A 23139-nucleotide genomic window follows, 5' to 3' on the forward strand; every position below is an offset into this window, starting at 1 on the left:
TATTACCACTTCAGTCAAGGATAAAGCTGACCTTCTATCATCGTTTTTTTCTTCCAACTCGTTTATTAATGAGCTTGGTAAACCACCTCCCACCGTTCTCAGTAACTCCATTCAATGCCTCCTATGGTCTTCCGTCAAAAGGATATCAGTAGGCTTTTTAGAATCTTGATGGTAAGAAAGCTGCAGGTCCTGATGGTGTTTTTGCACCTATTCTCAAAACCTGTGCTCCTGAATTTATTCCTGTTCTGTGTCGCCTTTTTTCACTTTCTTATTCCAAAAGTCTTGGAAATTTTCCAAATCCAGCGAGTTCCTAAAAAGGGTGACAAATCTCTCCCATCCAATTATCGTCTCACTGCACTTACTTTCTCACTTAATTGATTTTCCCATTACTCTTTCTAAAGTAATAGGGAAATCAATTAACCGCCAACTCTTAAAATATCTAGAAATCTTCCATCTGATCAGTGATCAGCAGTATGGATTCTATCAGTGTCGATCCACTTGTTATATTCTGGCTTATGTTATCCATCATGTCCATCATATGGACAAATTCAATGGAAAGGTTTGGTGAAATTCAAGCAGTTGCTCTTGACATTTCAAAGGCTTTTGATTATGTTTGGCATAAAGGTCTTCTAAATAAGCTTCCATCTTATGGTTTGCCAACTGCTTTTTTTGTAATTGAGTATCCAGTTTTCTCTCTGATCGTTCACTGCGGGTGATGGTACATGGCTCTCTGTCTTCTAACTTCTCAACTAATGCCGGTGTTCCCCAAGGTTCAGTTCTTTCTCCCACTCAATGGAAGAAGACTGATGATCTCCTTCCATTGACCCGAGACCCTATCCATAGTTCTGCTGACAATAGCACATTGCATTTCACCTTCCAGTTTGAAAAACCTTGCCCTGCTCAAACAGCTTCAACTTCTCGAAAATCCACTACCAATTTTTTTTACTTGCTGATCTCCAGGTAATTCTCCAGTGGGGCAAAGATAACTTAGTGGATTTCAATCCTTTTAAAACTCACTCCTGTCATATATCTCGCAAAAAGGTTTCTTCTGCTCCTTTGCTTATCTTCGATGATACTCCGATTTCTAGGCAATATCATATATTTGTATTGGGGATTACAAATATATATACAAGCACTTAAATATATATACAAATTGTATAAGCACTTTACAAATATTGCATCTACAAAATTGCGTTTTAACATTCGCTCTCGGCGTTCCTTTTCTTCCAAACAGTTGTTTACATTGTACAAATCGCAGATCTGCTCTACCATGGAATATTGTTCCCACATCTGGGGTGGTGCCCCCAAAACCTCTCTCAGGCTTCTTGATTCCATTCAGAAGAGGGCAGTTAGGTTAATTAATGATTCATCTCCAACAGAGTCTCTCCACTCGCTGTCTCATAGACGTACTGTTTCTGCTGCATGCCTCTTCTACAGATATTTCCATAGGCACTGTTCTTCTGAATTGGCTTCTATAATTCCTGCTTCCTCTTTCAAAACAGTCCGCACACGTGCAGCCACCAGCCAACATCCATTTACTGTCCAACTTCAAACCCACAGAACCAACTTTTCATCTTCCTCATTTATTCCTTCAACTGCCATTTTCTGGAACAACCTTCCTTCATATGTATTTCCTGAAAATTTCAACCTACAGAAGTTCACGTCCAGTGTCAACAAACATCTTTTTTTATCGTTTCGTCCTCCGACTTATGCACGGTACTAAGTACTATAAGTTCTAATACATCTCGTGTATATGGAGTTTTCATATATTAAAAAAAAAAAAGTGCATGACTAGGGAAGCCGTTTTGAATAATTTCACAATATGAGATATTATAAAAAAAATGCCGTGTTTGCATACTTTGTTTGCGTTCCATGTGAATGTACTTCCTATTAAAATGAAGCTTTTGCGATACCTAATGCGTTTTATTAAAATTAATTTTAAATCATTATTTCAGAGATATGAACACACTTTGAAACATACCCTATACTGCCTGATTGTCCAGTGGTTTCAGAAAAAAAATAGATCTAATAAACAGTTTAGTACATGCATTTAGATGTTGGACCATTGCTTGTCTGGTGTTAGATAATAACAGCAGTATTAAAATTATGAGATTATAATTTTATTAAGAAATTGGCTAAATGCAAACCTTATCATAGAACAAGATCATAAAGGTAACCAGAGATACCTGTTTACATATTATGTTCTGTTGTTTTGGAAAGTAGTGACGCAGATCTCAGCTATTTCACTGTTTCATCCATATTATCTATCTTCTATCCAAACCTAGATCTACAGGCTTATAGGCCCACTGCGAGTTACATCTTCTTTAGCGCCATCTAATGGACGATATCGGAAATAATATTATTTTGAGTAATAGAAATTATTCAAAATAATATTATTACCGTGTAACTGCGCCTGACGTGGTTATACGGTAATGCACCCCCTCCTCTCTTGGTAACTGCTTGCATACCATATGAACTTAGACTATTAAATTTGTTAACTCTTGCAACACCCTCTTTCCAGTTCTTTTGGGAAGGGGATAAATGTAACTAGCTCATTTAATGATTTTTCCCGTTGTATTCCTCATGTATTTAATGTCTGTAACTTGCATGCGTTCTCTGGTGTTAATGTCACTTTTTAACAGGGTGCAAAAAAGTTCAGTTGGGAGTTGGAGGGAACAGACAACCTCATTGCCAGATTTATGTAGTCTGGGGTCCTAGAGCGCATATTTTTAAACATACTTTTATGTTTGCCATATTATTATTATTATTATTATTAGCCATATGGTGCAAGGAAGCTTATGCTGCACCAGGAAAAAAAAAATTCCCAAGTTACCCTGTGAGAGAGAGAGAGAGAGTCAGAAGTAGAAGGGAATCACCAAGAAAATGAAGAATGATGATATCCAGCTCAGGACCCAGATGTGAGCCCCCGGGGTTAATATGAAGGGGTTTGCATAGTGATAGTGTTCTAGTATGAATGGTATATGAAACAGTGGGGAATATAAATAAAGACAATAAAATAAACGAGCATAATCAAAGTAAATGAAATGCAATTAAAGGTGTTTTTTTTTTGTTTTCACAACAGTTATTTGGGCCCTGAATCAACTGAGATTTTGCATCTTGGTAAATCTGGCTTTGCACAACCTTCGCCTTGTTAGGTGTGAAAACGAAGAAAGAAAAAAAGCTCATCAAACTGCTTCTAACAGGGTGCATTCCCATCTCTGCCCGGCGGAAAGAATGAAACCCAGCCATTTTCTATAGCGTGGAAAAAGGATGTATTTCTTTCTTCCTTGGCCCAACGCAGAACGCCTTTGGACTAGAGCCAAGGAAGAAGAATTTTGAAGAAAAAGGATGAAGAATCATTAGTGATGTCAAAATAATTTCTACGTATTTTATAAAGATACTTTAAAAGTTGTATATTTTGTATACAGTAGTTAGGATCCGTTAATCTTTTGAATATACTGAAAAGTTTTGAATTTGGTAGCAAATGTGTCAGTTGACGTAAATGCTATCATTGAGCCATCTTGTCCCTATTGCACCGCAAGAAATACTGACATCTATATAAACAGATTCGGTTTAGTATTAGTATTGGCAAAAGATGCAAGGAAGCAAGCTTATACAGCATCATCAAAAAAAAAAAAAAAACTTCTGAAATCACCCCTCCACCTTTCCTTAAATTTATTCAAACTATCCACTTCTATACCAGATGGACGTTTCTTTCAACAAGCAATTACCCTCTGGCTGAAAGCAAATTTCCGCACTTCAATCCTGCAACCATCCTTCCTCAATTTAAATTTATACTCCCTTACGTGTGTGAGCTGAGACTGTCATCATTTAGCTTACTCAATCCATTCAAAGCTTAAACACCTTAATAAGATCTCTCCGCATGTGACTGTATAATTATCCTCAGGTCTTTTTTGTTCTCTACTACTTTCAGTGTAGTACCATACAGTTGTTTTATTATTATGAGATTACTACTACCCATATGCAAGTACTTTGCATTTTTTTCAGTGTTAAACCTGAATTTGCGCAATTCGCTGGTTCCCCTATAGGTCGCATAAATGGACTCTTGGCTGCTTTTAAATAGTACATTGTGGAAATATGACCTTGTGGATGTCGAAATGTATGGGTTGTGCTTCCCCTGAAGAAATCATATCAGTGTTATCCCTGTTCATTTAATTTTTTTTTTTTGTTGTTGTTTTATGATTTTAGCTAAATACTTATTTGGGAGCGTGCTTTCGTCTTTGGAGATGGATAGTGCTTTTTTTTTTTTTTTTTTTTTTCGTAACATAGGCTCTCAGAATCGCGCCAACCTCGCGAAGGGTTGAGGGGTCTTCCTATGTTGAAAAGTAGGTTTTCTTTCTTTAATTAATTTGGTAGGCTCGTTAATTGTGTGTGTGTGTGTGTGTGTGTGTGTGTGTGTGTGTGTGTGTGTGTGTGTGTGTGTGTGTGTGTGTGTGTGTGTGTGTGTGTGTGTGTGTGTGTGTGTGTGTTTTTTTTATGATAAAAGCAGTAGTTACCTAACTGTGTAATCTCCTGGAGTTTCGGCACTATTATTGTCACATGATTTAAAAGTGCTAAATCAAATAAACTATTTGTTTATGTTATATCTTGGTTTCATAGTATCCAATCAGATTGGTCACGCAAGATTGCTCCTTAACAAATTCATGCTGTGTTTTCCGTATAACTATCCTGTATAGATGTTCTTGCATTACTCCTTTAACCAGCAATTCCAATATTTTCTCTGAAATACAAAGCAAGTTTACACTCTCTAATTACTTACTTTACCCTTTGATCCACTTTATGAATTGGGGGAAACCTTTGCATATCTCCAATCCATGGATACCATCCCTGAATGCAAGGACACTCTCACTGAACCCATCAGTCTCTGGTGGCTTCTTTACTTTTAGCTTCAACAATTTCTCTTCCACCTTCTCAGTTATTGTTGCAAAATCGTTTAACTCCCAGTTATAACTCGGCGTACTTCTGATATTCCGATCCTTAAAAATTTCTTCGCCGGTAAATGTAGATGCAAAATATTTGCATCTACATTTACCAGCGATTCAGTGGTCAGAAACCTGAACTGGATCATCAGTAGTTAGGTTATTCATATCTAGTGGGCCAATGTGGTTCATCCGTTTCCATTTATTGCTAACAAAAGCAAAGAATGCTTTGCATTATTAGTCAAAGACTTCTCATAATCTGCCTCGGCTTGACCAACACCCCACCCTGCCTTAGTGACTTGATTTCAGGCTAGTCTGTACTTTTACTGTGACCTCTACTAATTTGTAATAATCCCATGCGTTTTTATTCTTTTCCGCTACTGTCATTTAATTCTTAATCTCAAACAGTATCTCTTAATTGATAAAGAAGCCTAGTGTACGATTACTTCTCTGAATGCTTCCCATTTAGAATTTGCTATTGCATCACTTCGTCCCACCGAATGGAATTTAAAAATTATCTACCACCACTGTATCCCCTTTACGAAAGCAAAATCGCCTTCCTCTGCTCGTATTTTCTACAGTAGTTATATGTTTAAGAAGATCCCGTATTAAAACAGTGCAATCACTGCGACCTAGTGGTTCCTTTACCTGGATATTCTTAATGCTCGAAGAGTCACAGCTGATAATCAGGTCAAGAGTATTGCTTTTTTCTCGTAGCGCTCTAACAGGCTAGAATAAAAAAAAAACAATCCAAGAAATCCAGAAAAATTCTTGCTGCTCTGTGAGTGACCAACCCACAACTTCCAGTCAATGTCTGGAAAGTAGATCCCATCAGTCCTCATGGAATACTGTCAGGAGTTCAAGAGGTGAGGTGACGGTAACTAATATCAGTACAAGGATGAACGTAAAGAGCTGAGTAGCGTCCAGCTGCAGTACAAACCAAACATCATAGCACTCAATGCCCACCGTGGATTACTAGTACACAACCCATCGGAAATGGTTCTCGGATGTTTGAAAGCTGTTGTGGAATGATACAGTTCTCCAATCTGATGTTATTTACTTCAGCGTATCGTCCTAACTGTGAAGTTTGTGAAGGTGCTGTCAACGTCATCACAAGTTGCTTCTCGTAATTTTGGCTAAGACTAGTAGTCGTTGTTCCTGAAAACTGAATGCTATGCCTGTATATTTGCATTGTGGACAATTCTGTTTCAGCTTGACAATGAATGCACCATGCCAAGGTGGCTCCCGGTGAAAAACCGTTCAAGAGAAAAATGCCCAGAGCGAGAAAAAGAGAGAGAAACCGGGAAGTGCTGGGGTGATGGGTATGTCCATCGTATGTATTTGTTTAAAAATCAGAAAAATTTATCTTTAATGTGGAGCACTTTTTTTTTTCTTTGGAAATATCATTGCTTTCTCTTTTTAGAACTATTATGCATTGCTCTCAATCTAAAACTCGGTTCTTTCCACACGAGTTTTCCCTGCTCAATGGAATGAATACTCTGTGAGTCCACTGCCTAAGGTGTTTTTTAAGGTGCCAACAAGCCTAAAAGATTTCGGACCGATCTCAACTTCTTCCACCCTCCTCAAACTTCTTGAAAGGGTACTCCTTCCAGCATTAAACAAACAGCTGATGCCACAGAAACCGAGACAGTTCCATTTCGCAGTCGCAAATAGATCCACCATAAAAAACCTCATGGCCTCACAGACATCAATTCTTCAAGCCTTCGAAACTAAATCCGAATTAGCTATTGTGTACGTCGATATTGAAGCTGCTTTTGACAGCCTAGACGTCACAGCCCTTCTCAGTCTTCTGCAATTCTTCTTCAGGATTAATGGAGACCTACTAGCTTTCTTCACCACCTTATTGAGGAATAGAAGTGTCCACCTCACAATGAAGAAGGCTCACTTTACAAGAAAAATCAATGCAGGAGTCCCACAAGGTGGCGTCCTGTCTGGCCTTCTTTTCTCAGCCATTCTAATTCCTTTCATGCGTCCCCGTGATGATGCTCTAATATATGCCGATGATATAAAGTTTCTAACCTTAATCCCACCGTCTGCAAACCCAACGGCAATTACATCTTCAATCACAGAGAACTTGGCCGCTCTTTCGATTTACTTGAAGATGTTTGGATTAAATCTTAACTCTTCAAAATCTGCAATAATTATTTACTCATTGAAAAAGCAACCAACAGTAATTCAACCATCAGTGTTTTGGTACTTTCATCCCATTGGTTACCTGCCATAAGGACCTCGGTGTCTATTTTGATCCGAAGCTGAAATTTAATGTTCATACAGAATACCTCCGGAAGCGATTTAACACCCTACGCTGGAGAGCGAAGCAACACTTACTTCATCCCAACGATGCCGCTACCACTACCAGATATCTTCAAACCACGGTTTATCTGGTTACTTTATACGCTGCTGAAATTTGGGCATCTGCGTCGCTCTCACTTCAGAAACCGGTGTTCTCGTGTGAATACTCGACCCTGAAATGGGCCACAAATAAGCATCGCCGACGGCTCGATATTATACACAGACCCATCTTATTGATCCTCACCCGAGCATGCAAAACAGTGTCGACCCACGCATTGCAAGTGATTTAGGGGGCTCTCCCCCTCGACCTCGAGGTTACCCGAACAACCATGCTGCAGCAGCTTGGACGGGGAAATGTTACAACGTACCTGGACCACACAACAGATCCGACAAGCAATCGGAAAGCCGAGAAGAACAAGCTAGCTTCAAATCTACCTGCGATCAATCTGGCAACAGCGCTGGACAAACTCTGACATGGGGGAAGTCACGCGAAAGTTCCTTCCAAATCTGGAGCAAGTATACCCAAAATTTCCAATATGGTTTTGCCCCGGACTGCGTGTCACCTACCTCCTTACAGGACATGGAGCGATCCGTCACAAGATCCATCTCCTTGGAATCACAAACAACCCTACATGTGCCTGTGGCTCCCCCGAGACCTGAGATCACCAGATGCATGAGTGTGAACTGTATGACGACCTACGTGCTCAGCTGATCACGCAAGTGCGTTAGAACCCTGAAGACCAGAAGCACCACTGCTAGAGGATGGGGCAGCCTACAAAGCCTTAACTGAATTTTCTCAGAGCATATACGCTAGACGACTAACCCTTCCACTGCCTGCAAACCAGGACCAACAAGGACAAATGTAGTACTCCACGTACCCCGAACCTGAAAGCTCCATAATCAAGTGGAAATTTATAATTCTATCAATACCAGACTTCCTCCGCGCCACCCCTTTCTCATCATCAATTTTAACCAAACGGAACACGTATTACAGGAACAGTATGGGGGAGAACCTCCCAATTCTACCCCAGTGGATAACGCTGGACATTATGGCGGAACTGGAACTCACCTCAACTACACTCAATTCCCTTTCACCGCAAATTGACTGATGGACGGAACATGGCTCCCAAGGGCAACCTCCAAACAAAAGAGCAAGCATAGCCTCCGTGCACAATATACGACTCAGACTTGCATTCTGCTTGACAGCTCCATTCTCCCAAACAACCACGGAATTTGCCTTAATGGCGAATAAATCCTACTCTTCCAAATATCCATGGACGGGACATGGGTCCCACGAGCGACTACTCAACAAATTTCTGCATTGACTGCACTGTATTGACTTGGACTTATTGATCCTACATTTCCAGCATCAAATGGACCTGCACTTGGTTCTTGAATACTCAATCCTGACCTACAGATGGAGTATACACTGTTAGTTATTTGGTTTTTAGGAGCATTAGCAACTAAGGCCGTATTGCTCCGGGAATATTCGGTGATCATTCCCTGATCTTTCCGCATCCTCGTATTTGGTGGTGACGGGATCGAACCCCGGTCTAATCAAGAAGCGTGCGTTACGCACTGCTGCTTCTTCCCACCTGGCTACGGAGGCGCCATGGAGTATACACCAAAAGCGACGAGCAGCCCTCTACACATTATCCTATGGACGCTAAATCTGATTTAACTGGACGGGTCCCAGCTCCAATGAGCGACCTCCAAATAGGCGTCCAAACTTGGCTCACACGGATATCAGAGAAGAGGAGTTAAATCCTGGTAGAAACTCAATCCTACTGGTCTATACCAAATGCCTCATGGACAAATCGCAGTCTCTGCACACAGAGTACAGAGTATTTTTGGGTCTAACGGCACCAGGGATGGGTCATGTGTTGTGTAATATGTTGTGCCCCTTGTTCCTCTGGCTTGTTAGCCGCTAGGCCCCAGATGGGACCTGTCGTTTACGTACTCCGCCATGTGGAGGCCAGCCAGGTATTCCCTTAAAGTTTGCTCTGGCAGGTTCTACCACCTATATTCCTGAGATTTCAGTGGCTAGGACCTAAAAAAAAAAAATTAATAAATAAATAAAATAAAATAAATAATTAAAAATAAAAAAAATAATTAAAAATAAAAAATATAAATAAATAAAATAAAAATTCTTCTTTTCTTTTTGGCACAGATGGTATATTATACGCTGCTTAGAGGGGCTATAAGGGATAAGCGCTGGAGGTGATAAGATTTCCTAATAGGTCGGGCATGAATTTTGGTGTTTTAAATTTGTACGTGTGGGGCAGGCGCTGTGTAAGGGGAAAAAGATGTGTAGAAGACTGGGGGGTTGGAAATTGGAAGTAAGGGGTCGATAGGGAAGATGACCCCTGTTGAAATAGTGGGGCATGCCCATGTCCCACCAGAGGAGAAAAAGGGGTGGCAGGAGGGGGAGGAGACAGCAGGCCGTCCCCTCCCCCCTGCTACGGAAAGAGGAGTAAAAAGCAGGCTAGACAGAGCCGGAGCGCCATATGGCTGTATGGCATCATAAGATGCAATCTTCACCTGTGTATTCGGGTCCTTCGGAGGTCCGTGTCCAAGTTGCAATCTTCGTCTTTTCATTAGTCCGGTGGAGGTCCAAGTCCAGAAGTCAGGTCCAGTTCGTTACGTTCATGTGTTGTATCTACTTCAGGTGGTCTCTGCACACAGCGCCCTGTTGGCGACCTGAGCTAGCTCCCTTTCCTGGCTCACCTTTTCCACCCCTCCCTGGAGGGTGGGATAGGTGACGGTTCCACCGTCTTCCTCCGCGCCACCCCTTTCTTACTCTCTGGTGGGGCATGGGCATGCTCCACTGTAAACTGGAGCTGTCTTCCCTATTGGCTCCATGTCTCTGCCTTCATCACCCCCTAGTCTTCAGTCTCCCCTCCCACTCTACCTGAACACAAGTGAATGCCCCACACAATCTAAATTAAACTATCTAAAATCACCTTCGCCCACTACTTTCGGCCTCCCATTCCTAGTGCCTCCGTGCCACGCGAGCGTGTAATTTTTTTTTTTTTTTTAGGTCCTAGCCACTGAAATCTCAGGAAATTAGGTGGCAGGACCTGTCAGAGTAAATCTTAGTCTATTGGTGTTTCCTGGTCTGCCTCCACGGCACGAAAGTGGGGCAACGTTGGGCCTCAGTAGGGGTCCAGCGGCTAAACTACCAAATGAACAACGGTACACGACACCACACATATACAATATCCACACACTTTTGAACCTCTGGCATTTCCAGTAAACTGGTACACCCATCACAATGCAAGCGACGCAGAGATGGGGGAAAATCCCTGGTGCCGCTTGACACCAAACACACTTTACACTTTATCCACCTTGCGGAGGCTTACCGCCATCATCTAGACTAAGCGTCCAGTCACACAACATAACGTGACACTACACTACACTACAGTGATTGGCCTATATCACTACGATAGCAGCACATATTACGCACATAGTGGCCATAGTTTGATAAATAAATAAAATAAAATATCCAGTTCGGCCTTGAATTTAATCAAACCAAACTTCCTATTAAACAGATTTTTTTGATTTAATTAGACTTCTAATTGAAGCTAATTAGGTCACCTTTCAGGATAAAGTTTGCAAACGGATTTTCGTTTGCCCATGGGCTTAAAACTGAGTAGTTTAATATCAGAGATTTACCTTTCCACAATTGAACATGTACATTTAACACCTTTTTTTTTTTTTTTTTTTTTTACCTCGTATTAGATACTATGGGAGATATCTCGACGTTCTTCTCTGCATTACGGATGATCATACCATCGAAGACATTCTACATACCTTTAACAAAGTTCATCCTAGACTGAATTTCGCATTAGAAAGAGAAGAGAATGGAACGAAATCTTTAAGTTTTTTAAACTTTACACTCATGCGAGATACGGATAAAGTTTAGTTTAGCATATACATGAAACCCACAAATAGATATGTTCGTACATTATAACAGCTACCACCATTTTGATAAGTTCTATCATTTTAAACCAGTTTCTTAATGCTTACAAGTATTTCACATCTGAGTTGGCTTTAAAGTCTGAGATACAGGTATTAAATGACAGATTTCTAAACAGGTTATCCTTTGACTATTATAAACCAAATTAGAATACAGGCAGAAAACAAGTTACAAATAATCACACCCTCCAGTAACAGTAACACCAAAAATAAATATTTTATTTCCGTTCATTGAGCATCATAGGTCTGTTATATACTATCAAATTTATTTCCGTTCCATACATTGAGCGATGGTACAAACAGCTAAACAGACTTTTTAAAGACAAAATTCAAAATTTTAGCCAGGCCCGAGAGTACAGTCCTAATTAATCGCTCTCAGTTCAATCCACCTTTGCATTCCAATAAATGATTTGATTTACAACATATCCTACAAAGATTGCAATTCGTCTTACCAAGGTTCTACGTAATATACCCTCGATTTGAGAGTTAAGCAACACTCGGTATCGGGCCAATCTTCCCATTCTTCTGCTTCGGAATTAGCTTTTCACGCTGTTAATGAAAGTCACACCTTTTTATTCAATGAAGTTAAAATACTTAACATTCAACACAATTATACGACGTTACTAATTGCGGAGACCCTGGAAATTAAACTACACCAAAACTTAATTAATAACCGTTGCCCTTATCCTATCTCTGATGATTTGTGGTCCTTTATACGCATGCTTCATATGAACAACTGATCTCTCTTCTAAAAGCTCCAGTAAGTGTACATTTCTCTTTTCTATCCTGTGATCATGACTTCTGTCGAAAAGCACAGTCAGCTTAAGCAAGGAAAGTAAATTTTAAATTATAGAGAGTAAAGTAAATTAAAATTTTTACATCATTCCCGTAATCGTTTCATTCGGATTAATTGACAAAATAACTTCTTTCGCTCATAGTTATTAGTTAGTGATTTGATGGTTTGTGGTCGGGGTAGAGCTCCATTATCTCGATTTCGAATGTGTCGGATCATTAATGTTTCTTTGGGTGCAAGGATTCATGTAACCTAGTTTTTAGATTCGTTTTAATTTGGAAAGTGTTGCTGTGAAGTGTTCTGCAAGACACTTCACTTAAGCACTGCGAAAACAAAAATAATAGTAGGAGTATGTTATAGGCCTAATGACTCGAATGAGTACAATGAACAATTGTACAGAAAAATAGAGTGGGCTAGTAAATCAGAATGTCTTATAATGGGGGATTTTAACTTCCCAGATATTGACTGGAACTTGTGGTTTGGTAACTCCCACTCTAGTAAGACTTTTGTGGATTTATTGGATGATTGTTTTCTGCAGCAGCTTGTTCGAGAGGCAACCGGAGAAGGTAATACTCTTGGTCTGTTTATCAGCAGTGATCATTCGTGTTTTAAGAATTTGCAGATAAAGGAACCACTAAGTGGCAGTGATCACAGTGTACTGATGTGGGATTTACTTAAAGATATAATTACCATCGGGGTAAAGGAAAGGGTTTTTGCTTCCGTAAAGGTGAGTACAGTGGTCTCAGACAGTTTTTAAATTCTGAACAGTGGTATCAACTGATGATGTTACCAACAGCAAATTCTAAGTGGGAAGCATTCAAGGAATTAATCGCGGAAGCTACTAAAAGTTTCATACCTATTAAGAAATATTGTTCAAGGTTTAGACCTAAATGGCTGTTAAATGAACTAATGAGACTCGTGGCAGAGAAGAAAAATACATGGGATGCATATAAATTATCAGGCGACACAGAAGCCTATGGCAGATATAAGCTAGTCTGTAATCAAGTCACAAAGGAGGTTAGGCAGGCGAAGGCAGATTACGAGAAATCTTTGGCAAAGAATGCTAAGAAAAACAGCAAGGATTTCTTTACTTATATAAACTGTAAAAGGAAGTGGATGAATTTGATTGGCCCACTTGATATCGATGGTTCGACTGTTGATGATCCTGCTCAGATAGCAAACAAACTGAATGAGTATTTTGCATCTACATTCACACATAAGGAGTTATTAAGGTTTGAAAATGGCAGAAGGTTATCAAATTGTAGCAGGGTGCTTAAAGATTTTGTAATACTGAGAACAACAAAGTTGAGGAGAAATTTTTGAAGTTAAGCATAAGAACGGCACATGGGGTGGATGGGATTAATCCAGTTATATTAAAGGAGGCGGCAAAGGAAGTAAGCAAACCCTTAGCCATAATTATGAGAGCATCCTTGGATTCTGAGGAGATCCCCACGGTCTGGAGAGGTGCAAATGTATCCCCAATTCACAAAGGCGGGATCGAAGGGTGACACGACTAATTACAGACCAGTTAGTTTAACTTCTGTTCCGGGTAAAATTATGGAGTCACTGATTAAAGATGCATTATAGGATCATCTAGACAAGACTGCAGCAATAATTCACACACAGCATGGGCTTGTTATGGGAAAGTCGTGTCTGACAAATTTGATTGGTTATTATGATGTGGTTACAAAGGAACTGGATGCAAAAAATAATTTTGATATCATTTACTTGGATTTCAGGAAAACTTTTGACACTGTTTCACATGGAAGACTACTGTACAAATTGGAGCAGAATGGTATTGAGGGTAAATTGCTACGATGGATAAAAGGATGGTTGAGTGGGAGAAGACAGAGGTTGGTAATCAATGGGTGCTGCTCTTCGTGGACTAATGTTATTAGTGGAGTCCCACAGGGTTCGGTGTTGGGTCCACTGTTGTTTTGTATATTTATCAATGATATTGATGAAGGTATGTAAGGCTTAGTGTCGAAGTTTGCAGATAATACAAAGGTTGGCAGGGTTGTTAATGACAGTAATGGCAGTGTGCTACTGCAACAGGATCCAGAAAATTTGGGCAGATGGGCTGAAAAAAAGTGGCAACTGAAGTTTAACCTTGACAAATGCAGAGTACTGCATATGGGTAGAAGTAACCCCAGAGAAACGTACCAACTGTGTGGTACTACACTTAAGGTGGTAGAAAATGAAAAAGACCTCGGAGTAATTGTGCAGTCAGATATGAAGTTTTCTGAGCAATGCAGACAGTCTGACAGGGCAGGTCATGGGGTTTTGTCAATGATATATAGGAATTTTGCTAGCAGGAAAAAGGAGGTGATTGTCCCTCTGTATAAGGCAATGGTCAGGCCACGCCTTGAGTACTGCGTACAGGTCTGGAGGCCTCATTTTAGGAAGGATGTAGATTTGCTTGAGCGTGTACAGAGAAGGGCAACAAGATTGGTGAGGGGAATGAAGGGATCCTCTTACCAAGAGAGGTTTAAGTTCTGCAAATTGCAGTGACTGGAGACTAGGCACCTGCGCGGTGATCTGATTGAGGTGTATAAGGCCTTGCATGGATTGAGCACGCTGAATTCTGATGGGATCCTCCACTTGTTCAGATTACGAACCTAAGGGGGCATAAATTCAAATTAAGAAAAGACAGATGTAGAATAGATGTGCGGAAATTTGCCTTTAGCGAGCGGGTGATTAATTGCTGGAACAAACTTCCATCTGTCGTTGTGGAAGTTGATAGGTTAAATAAATTTAAGGAGGAACTGGACAGACATTTGGAGGGAATGGTGTGATTTTTTTTTTTTTTTTTTTTTTTTGCTGATGCTGCATAAGCTCATACACTTGCTCTTTTGCATCACATGCCACTACTACTACTACAATATAGAGGTAAATTTACAATATAGAGGTAAATTTCTCTAAATTTTATTAATTTTAATACAACGTAGAACCTATTGAGTCCTGTAGCTTCGTCTGTTACTTATTACATTCAACGTTTTTCTTAATAGGTTTTAAATTTATGTAGAAAGTACAGCTGCTTTCTGCATTTACCCTGTAATTTATATATAGTTGAGCAACTGAGATCAATGGAGAAATGTACGACAGTATTTCTGTGTCGTTATTCATGGACAATAAACGATCACCAAAAATGAAATAAGAACTTAAATGGTACGCTTCTGAAACGCCATGAACGTAGAATATACTTTATTTTTTTTAAAATATTAATGGAAAGTTCAAGGTGAGACAATTTCACGATAAAAGTTAGTGCTTGCTGTAATAAATTACAATTCTCCTAAGAGGATGTGATGATTTAGATCTGAAGCCAATGAATGATTAGGGCTAGTAAGAGGCAGTAAGAATGAACTTAGTTGATTATAATGTAATATTTCAAAAAGCTTGGTGAGGATGTTTATTGATAGGCTTGAATTTGGAGAGTCAGATTTGTTTTCAGTCTTGAAGATCTGTACAATGAGTACCAGTCATCACTTAAAAAGTGATGACTGGTACTCATTCTTTGAGACGTACAGTGGATAAGCGTTATTTATTTATTTATTTTTTTTTTTTTAGGCCAGAGTAACTTAAGGTTATGAGGCGAAAGAGGTTGTGTCTGAAAATTGGGTGTATCCTGTGATCGGTTTTCCTGGATGAAAAGGGCAACCCCCACCCGAGAGCAACTAAAATGTCCACGGTATAAAAACAGCTCATAAAAATCCCTTCCATTTTGACGGGATTTTAACCCAGGCCTTTTCTATACGGTGTGGAGGAGAGAGAATTAAATATATTTAATTGTGGTAAATATGCCTTTGATATCCATACTTTATAACTGACAATTTCTCATTTTCTTTGCATTGTGTTATATTTTTTCATACTGTGCATCACAGTGCTGATTAGAATTTTTACTGTATTATATACGCTGGACAAAAACATCTTGATCTCGCCTTTTAACAAAGGTTGCTACAATAGACTCCCGATTATCCGGGCGATGGGAAATAAATTTGTCCAGATATCCGCAAAATGAAAGAAAAACTCATAAATGTGACAAATATTTAAATTTATTTACATACAAGTACATACTATGTTTATATCTGTAAAAATTATACTACTGATATAAAATCGAATACGAAATGTAGTCATATTTTGAAAAAGGAGACCAATAAATTTCGCGTTTCTGCGATAGTACTAAGTGAAATTTCGTCGCATCGTGTTGTTCTTACACGTCGTCGACTACAAACTCATTGAAGTTGACACTTTAGAACCTTTTTCATGTTTATTGATTAACTGTTTTTTTTTTTTTTTTCAATAGAAAGAACAATCCTTTTCGGTTTTAACGTAATGGACACTTAAAAACTCAGATTTAAAAAGGGGGGGGGGAAACACAGACTAAAAAAAAGTAAAGATTAATCGCACAATTATAAAACTGAAAGATTAATGAAATATGACTACAGTGAGCTCATAAGCAGAAAACATAGGCGAGATGCACTTTCTGAGAAGCTCAAGGGTCTTGTCTATAGGAATATTACAGAACGTTAAACACCTGTAACAGATCACAGACAATTTTTATTTTTTATATCGATCGGACCGATAAAAAGTCTGCAAGCCGTGTAAGTGTGAAGATACCTTACCCAGAAAATCCAGTCTATTAGTGCAGCGTTGTGTTATATTGCTCGTATCGAGTAATTGAGCTCTTGCCCAATCACTCAACACGCTGCAGAAAACCGCTGCACCTGGTTTCCAACTCTACTCCGTGGAATTGGTTCAAGTTTTACTCTCAGCGTTCTTTCTAATGTTACGAATTGATGCTGAAGTAGATTTCACCATGTGACCTGCTACAAAAAAAGTCAGAAAGGAAATGAATAAGGCAGATTTCTTTACGTTATCCAACTTAGTTGTATAGACTTCAGCGGGCCGTGGAGCCCTCCAGGTAATTGAGATTCTGCTGTACTGGCGTTGTCGAAATTCCTTCCACTTTCCTTGATAAAATATATCACAGAGAGTTTAAGTACCATACAGCTGAAGTAAAATTTATCGTTCAGTTTACAGAGAAGAGGAATGGAAGAATGCATTGCCATTGCACACTACAAGACAAAGGATCAGCAGATGCACTTTATATAATCCTAGTGCATGAACGTTTCACGACTGTGACTGGACAGAACTTTAAATTATACATAGGTTACGATATTTCCTTTGGTTCTGTTCTATTGAATATCGTCTCCAGCACCCACAGAAAAGTAATGGCTAAACACATTCCTGCCAGAGTGTAAAAAAAGTGATCATATGCTCCTACTTGATCGCGGAAGTAGCCTGCAAGAAATCAGACAATTATAAGAAATAAGTTATATCTGATTATATTACTTAAACTTGAAAACAATCACTACAATTGAAACTCGGTATTTTGTATAGTTTTACAAATTATATGATTATATTATATTGACAAGATTATATTATTAATAATTTCAGAACAACCAGTAGATTGCTCTACCTCCCTAATCACATATGTTTGGTTATGATGAAAAGAAGACTAGATATGCAATGGGACAAGTAAGACAAGTAAGAATTTACTTTTTATTTTAGAATATGTTTCTCTGATATTATTTTGTAAATCGAATAATTCATTTAAATCATATAAAATATTAAATATTTAATAATTAAAATAATAAAATATTAATAATAATTTAAAAATGTATAATAATTTAAAAATTTAAATATAAAAGTCGTTTAATATTCTGTATATCGAATAAAACATTGACAGTACATATAAAGAAATATATTCATCCAATCAGAGCAGCCGCGTCGGGCTTCCTGCTGGGAGGGAGTGAAAATTATTTTAATTATATGTTTTATATTTCTTTAACCTTTTTTTTTTTTTTTTTTTTATCCCGTATAAGGTAATATCCTGATTTATAAATATCCTACGTTTCGGAGAAGATTTATAAACATCCTGCGTTTCCCATAAATACACACAATTCCAAAAAAAATACTAACCTTCGTATTAAGACAGTCACAGACAGAAAAAATGAAAATAGATACGTAGGAAACTGTGACGTGGGATGATAACGTGTTGCCTCGTTGAGTATGAAGATTGCACAAGCTGTTTGACTGCAGTAATCTGAATCCATAATGGGGGAAAAAGCGTGATCTATCATATTTTGAAAAAGGTCTTATCGTGGGCGCACATTTAGCAGGAGCCACGATTCAAGAAACGAAAGACATAACATAACTGTTTTCTCAAAATCATTCATCTCAAAGGTTTTTAATGACTGAAAAGCAAGCAGTTTTTCCACATCTCAAAGTCTTAAAAATGGCATAGAAAAACAATACTTTAAGAGCGAAGCCGTCGTACTCTAAGGAGGACTGTACGGAAAAATATGACATCCACCATCCACTGTGCAGCAAATAACATTTGAATTTAACCAAGTCCAGAACTGCCGTATTTAAATTCGTACCATGCGCAGGGAATTGATAAAATTGTGTAATGGCAGTCGCCTATCTATTCGGAACCCAATTGTTTTTTCGAAGAAAAACAGAAAAATCCTCGTGATGATGCCTACAACGTCATATAGTCAAACGAATCACGATACGCCTTGTTTTTAACTATGGTAGACAGAGAGTGTGGCGAGAACCTCACGAAACGATGGATCCTGCTTGCTTTGTTAAGACAGCCCAAGCATCTGGAAGTGGTATCATGGTAAGGAGAATTTTGTTGCCACATACTGGATCCGTTGTTACCAGTGGAAGGTCGAATGACATCCAGGGAGTACCTGAATTTTGTATCAGATCTACTTCAACCTGCAATGTTACACTTTTATCCCAGATGTGATGGCCACTTTATGGATGACAGTGCAACAACGCATCGTGCAAGAATGGTTCAGAGAACATGACATGGATTTCCACCACCTTCCCCTAGGGAAGATGGTAGCCTCCAACATTCACCTGATCTTAATCCTATTGAGATTGCGTGGCATACGCTGGAGAGAGCCATTCGGCAACGAAGCCCTCATCCTTCAACTCCCAGCTACGCAATCTTTTGCTGGAAGAATGGTTAGAATTAGACCAAAAGGCACTAAAATGCATTATAGAATCTATGCCGCGCCAGACACTTGTTGCTATTCGAAACAAAGGCGGCCTGATTCGATACTGAATAAAGGTTCGTGTGTATAATGGGAGAATGAGTTCCAAATTTTTTTAACGCCTTTGTTACGGTATTGTTTAAGCGTTATCTTTTTAATACATACATGGTAAGTCATAAGTTATAAATTAAAATTTTATTTCTGTATTTAAAGAGAAAGGATAATTGATTAAATAACAAAACTGTAACAAAATAAATGCTTTCCAGAATTATATTTCAAAATGGTGTGTTTGTGCCTCAATATAAAAGCATTCTTTTATGCACCTATTGTTATGCTTTTTCATTAGAAAACGATTATTTTTAGAAAATTCCCATCTGTTTTAAGAAGATGTAAAGATCTTAGTTTACGGCGGTACACTTTTTCTTTCAAGTAACTCCACGAAAAAATATATGGAAGATGCTAAGAGAAAGACATTACATGGTTATTCATAATGAATTCATTTAAATGTGAATAACTTAAACCATATGAATTGTTTGAAAATGAATTTTATTTTGTACAAATCATTACATTAAGTAAATTAAACTCCCACACAATGGAACTACTGTACTTAATAATTGGCGACGTTTCTAATTCCTTGTTGAATTCTCCTGGTTATCCCTGATGATAGGATTCAACAAGAAATCCAGAAACTTGGCAATTATTAAGTAGTTCTGTTGTATGGGAGTTATTATAAACAAACTATTACATTATTAATGTAATACTTTGTACATAATAAAATTCACTTGAAAACAACAGTTCACCTGGTGGTTTAAGGTTAAATCGGATCCTTTATCCAATCTTTTGGATAAAGGGCTCAGAAAATTCTCTTCTATCAAGATCATCATTTAGGATTTGATATCATTTACATTACTTTATACTTTAGTCTTTTGAAATCCTTGTGACAGAAGTTTGTGGCAATTTTAAACCAGGTGCTAGCTTTTCAGGACTGTTCTTTAGAACTTCATTAAATTGTTTAGCATTTTCAGTAATTACGATAGAATTTGCTCTACCAAAATGTCTAGTGTAAATGCTCGTAATGCTCTCATATGCCTGATTGGTTTGTAAACTGTAAGTTTTGATATGAAGTGCGCGCCAAAATGTTTTTGTGACGTTTACCTCTACAGGTAAAAGTCACGCCACTAACAAAAATGGTAACAAAAAATTTAAAAGGTTGTCTGTAACAAAAATAAGGAAGGAAATAGCACCCCGTGGATGGAAGGCTTAGCTATTTTAAGTTTTTATACTGCCAATTGCTATAAATTATTTACTCTTAAAGAATTCAAATGTTTATCTGATCAAAGACCTTTACTAACATGGATACGAAATTACTTAAAACTATTTGTTTACTTCGCAGTTATCAAGTCATTGTGAATGGTAGATATTTTTCTCCATTTATGTTAAATTTGAGGTGTTCAGAGATCCGTGCTAAGCCCTTTACTTTTCAATATATACGTTAATATAAATGTTGCGATTTTCATAAAAAATAACATAAAATTGCTAGTCTGTGCTTTAAAAAAAAAACCCTTATCAATACTGCTAAATTTCATATTATGACATTCTCTGATCCTCGAAATTCTCTTGAACTGTTTGATTACTATATCAGTAACGTATCCTGGTGTTGCAATAGTGACAACACAGTTATGAAGTATAACTTCACAATATGAGAGATGCCTGATGGTGCGCAGTATTGTGAAGTTATACTTCATAACTGGGTTGTCACTATTGCAACACCAGGGTACCTGCCCACCCACCGAAGAGAAGCCAACAAGCTTTGAAACAGTGCTGTCTGAGTGGTGGTATCCGCTGAGAATAAATAACAGTAGTCTTCTCCACTGGTGAAGTGTTACTTGTTCGAGGTAGTACAATACCATGGCAACTCGTTGTGAAGGCATTCATAATATGAGATATAACCAAAACGATGCCAATTTAATTAATTAATTTAACTACTTTGGTAGATGGCTACGTTAAACCGATGCTTTTGCACTAACCTATATTTCTGCTTACTGTAAGTAATCGTATATCGGTGGTGACGTGTTTACCGATACCTGCATAGCGCATCTGACTAACTCAGTGGTTTTCGACCGTTTTTTAATAATGGCACCCCTAAGTAATTTATTTTATTTTGTGGCACCCCTTCTCAATTTTCTGCCTGTTAGATCCGATTCTCTCTCTGTATGTATATATCTAATATTAAAAAAATATGTTATATGATAGTTATTACAATAATATAACTATAAACAAAATTATAATTCATAATACAAATTATATATATATATATAATTTTATTCTTTATATGGAGGTACTAAATAAACATCAATTATAGATCACCACAAAATTAAAATGATACCGTACACCCTTTTATAATGAAATAAATATATTTTTTAAAAAATAAGTTTAAGCAACTTAAACCCAAATTACGGGGCACTCCTGGAATGTTGTTGTGGCACCTTAAGGTGCCGCGGCACCCCGTTTGAAAACAACTGGACTAACCAATAATTTTTAATTTGATTTATTTGAACAAACACAAAAATAAATAAATAATAATAAATGCACTTATTAAACTTAAGAATGGTGTCGTTTAGCTTCAGAACAAAAAAGCAGTCTTTTAGGCATCTTTTTAAAAACTTTCAAAAATAACATAAGATTATTTTGGCAAATTCTTCAGTTTTAAGTTCTCTACTCCAGTGGTTCCCAATTTTTTGTCACACTTTAAGTTAAAACACTCGTATTCACGGCACACCTAAAGAGTGATTACCACTGAACTCAATGGAGTTCTTCCTAATCTCGCAGCACACTAGTTATAAACCATTGCTCGGTAGGTAGTACTAAATTTAAACACAAAGTGACCCAACAGTCCTCTTAGAGCAAATTTCGACTGAAAGGATAGTGACCGAGACAGTGATAGCCCTGACATTTTAATTCCTTGCCTTTTCAGTTTAGATAATAATTCTAATGAAAACAGTTCTATCAGTAGCTCTGCCCATTATATTGTGGGAACTGGGTCTTTCTCTTATTTTTATACTAATTTTAATTTCTTTTAACTATATAATTTTATTGATTTCTGTTACCCCAGCTTACCTTGGAACCTCAATTGGGTATTTGTTGATAAATTTGGAATCAACACCGGAACCCTCACTCTCTCCAAGGTCCACAAGCTACCTGATTGTGCTACTATCATTTTACAGAAAACTCCGGTTCATGAGGATTTTTTAATTCCCTTTTTCTTCCTCTTGTTCACGATACTAAAGTGGTTTACTCTAGAGCTGTATGTATTTCTCTGTATTGATCAGACATTTTCATTTTGATTAACATTAAAAAGTTTATTATTCAGTATTAATCATATAGAATTTACAAACACATAATTATCATAATCATAAAATGACACACTTCTTCCTGCCAGCTATAAGGGTAATACAAATACAAAGATGGCTGGTTAATCCAATCCTGGTAAATAAATCGAGAGTGTGCTGTACTTCATTATTACCGTATTTAATGTTGATAATGTCTTACTGTGTGTTTAATTTATCAATTAAACGTACAGTAGGACCTCATATCTGCATAAATATATACAGTACTCTCCTCTACAGTTATACATAGTTCTACAGATAGTTTGCTACTCCTTTAGCCAATTCCACGAAAGGGTTTCTTAACCTAATCTTATAAATGTATGTATATATATATATACATACAATTTCATTATGCTTTCACTTTTCCCGGATACATTAGGGCATCAGAGTCGGATACATTACCTTCTTTAGTTCAGGGATCAATGTAGTTCACATATACAGAGTGAATTCTCAACTTTAAACTCTTGCTTCCCTTATACCTTTTTTTTTTTTATGAAACCCCCAAGCATGAGAAAAGGTATTAGAACCTATAGTACTTAGTACCATGCATAGGTTGGAGGTTGACAGTACGAAAGAAGATATTTGTTGACATTAGACTTGAACTTCTGTAGACTGTAATTTTCAGGAAATACGTATGAAGGAAGGTTGTTCCAGAAAACGGC

General features: G+C 37.8%; 1 protein-coding gene across 1 annotated transcript in view; it reads right to left on the reverse strand.

Annotated features, from left to right (window-relative positions):
* Positions 1 to 23139, reverse strand: part of LOC150085885 (uncharacterized) — a 166482-nt gene that overhangs the window by 70469 nt on the left and 72874 nt on the right. Inside the window, exons 4-5 of the mRNA XM_090374728.1 lie at positions 17198 to 17325; positions 5589 to 5669 (exon numbers count right to left, since the gene is read on the reverse strand). Coding sequence (XP_090230854.1) covers positions 5589 to 5669; positions 17198 to 17325 — 209 coding nt within the window. The remainder of the gene's footprint in view (positions 1 to 5588; positions 5670 to 17197; positions 17326 to 23139) is intronic.

Source organism: Mastigoproctus giganteus, chromosome 5 (genome assembly GCF_048544385.1).
Source record: "Mastigoproctus giganteus isolate SK-2022 chromosome 5, ASM4854438v1, whole genome shotgun sequence".
Taxonomy (NCBI): Eukaryota; Metazoa; Arthropoda; class Arachnida; order Uropygi; family Thelyphonidae; genus Mastigoproctus; species Mastigoproctus giganteus.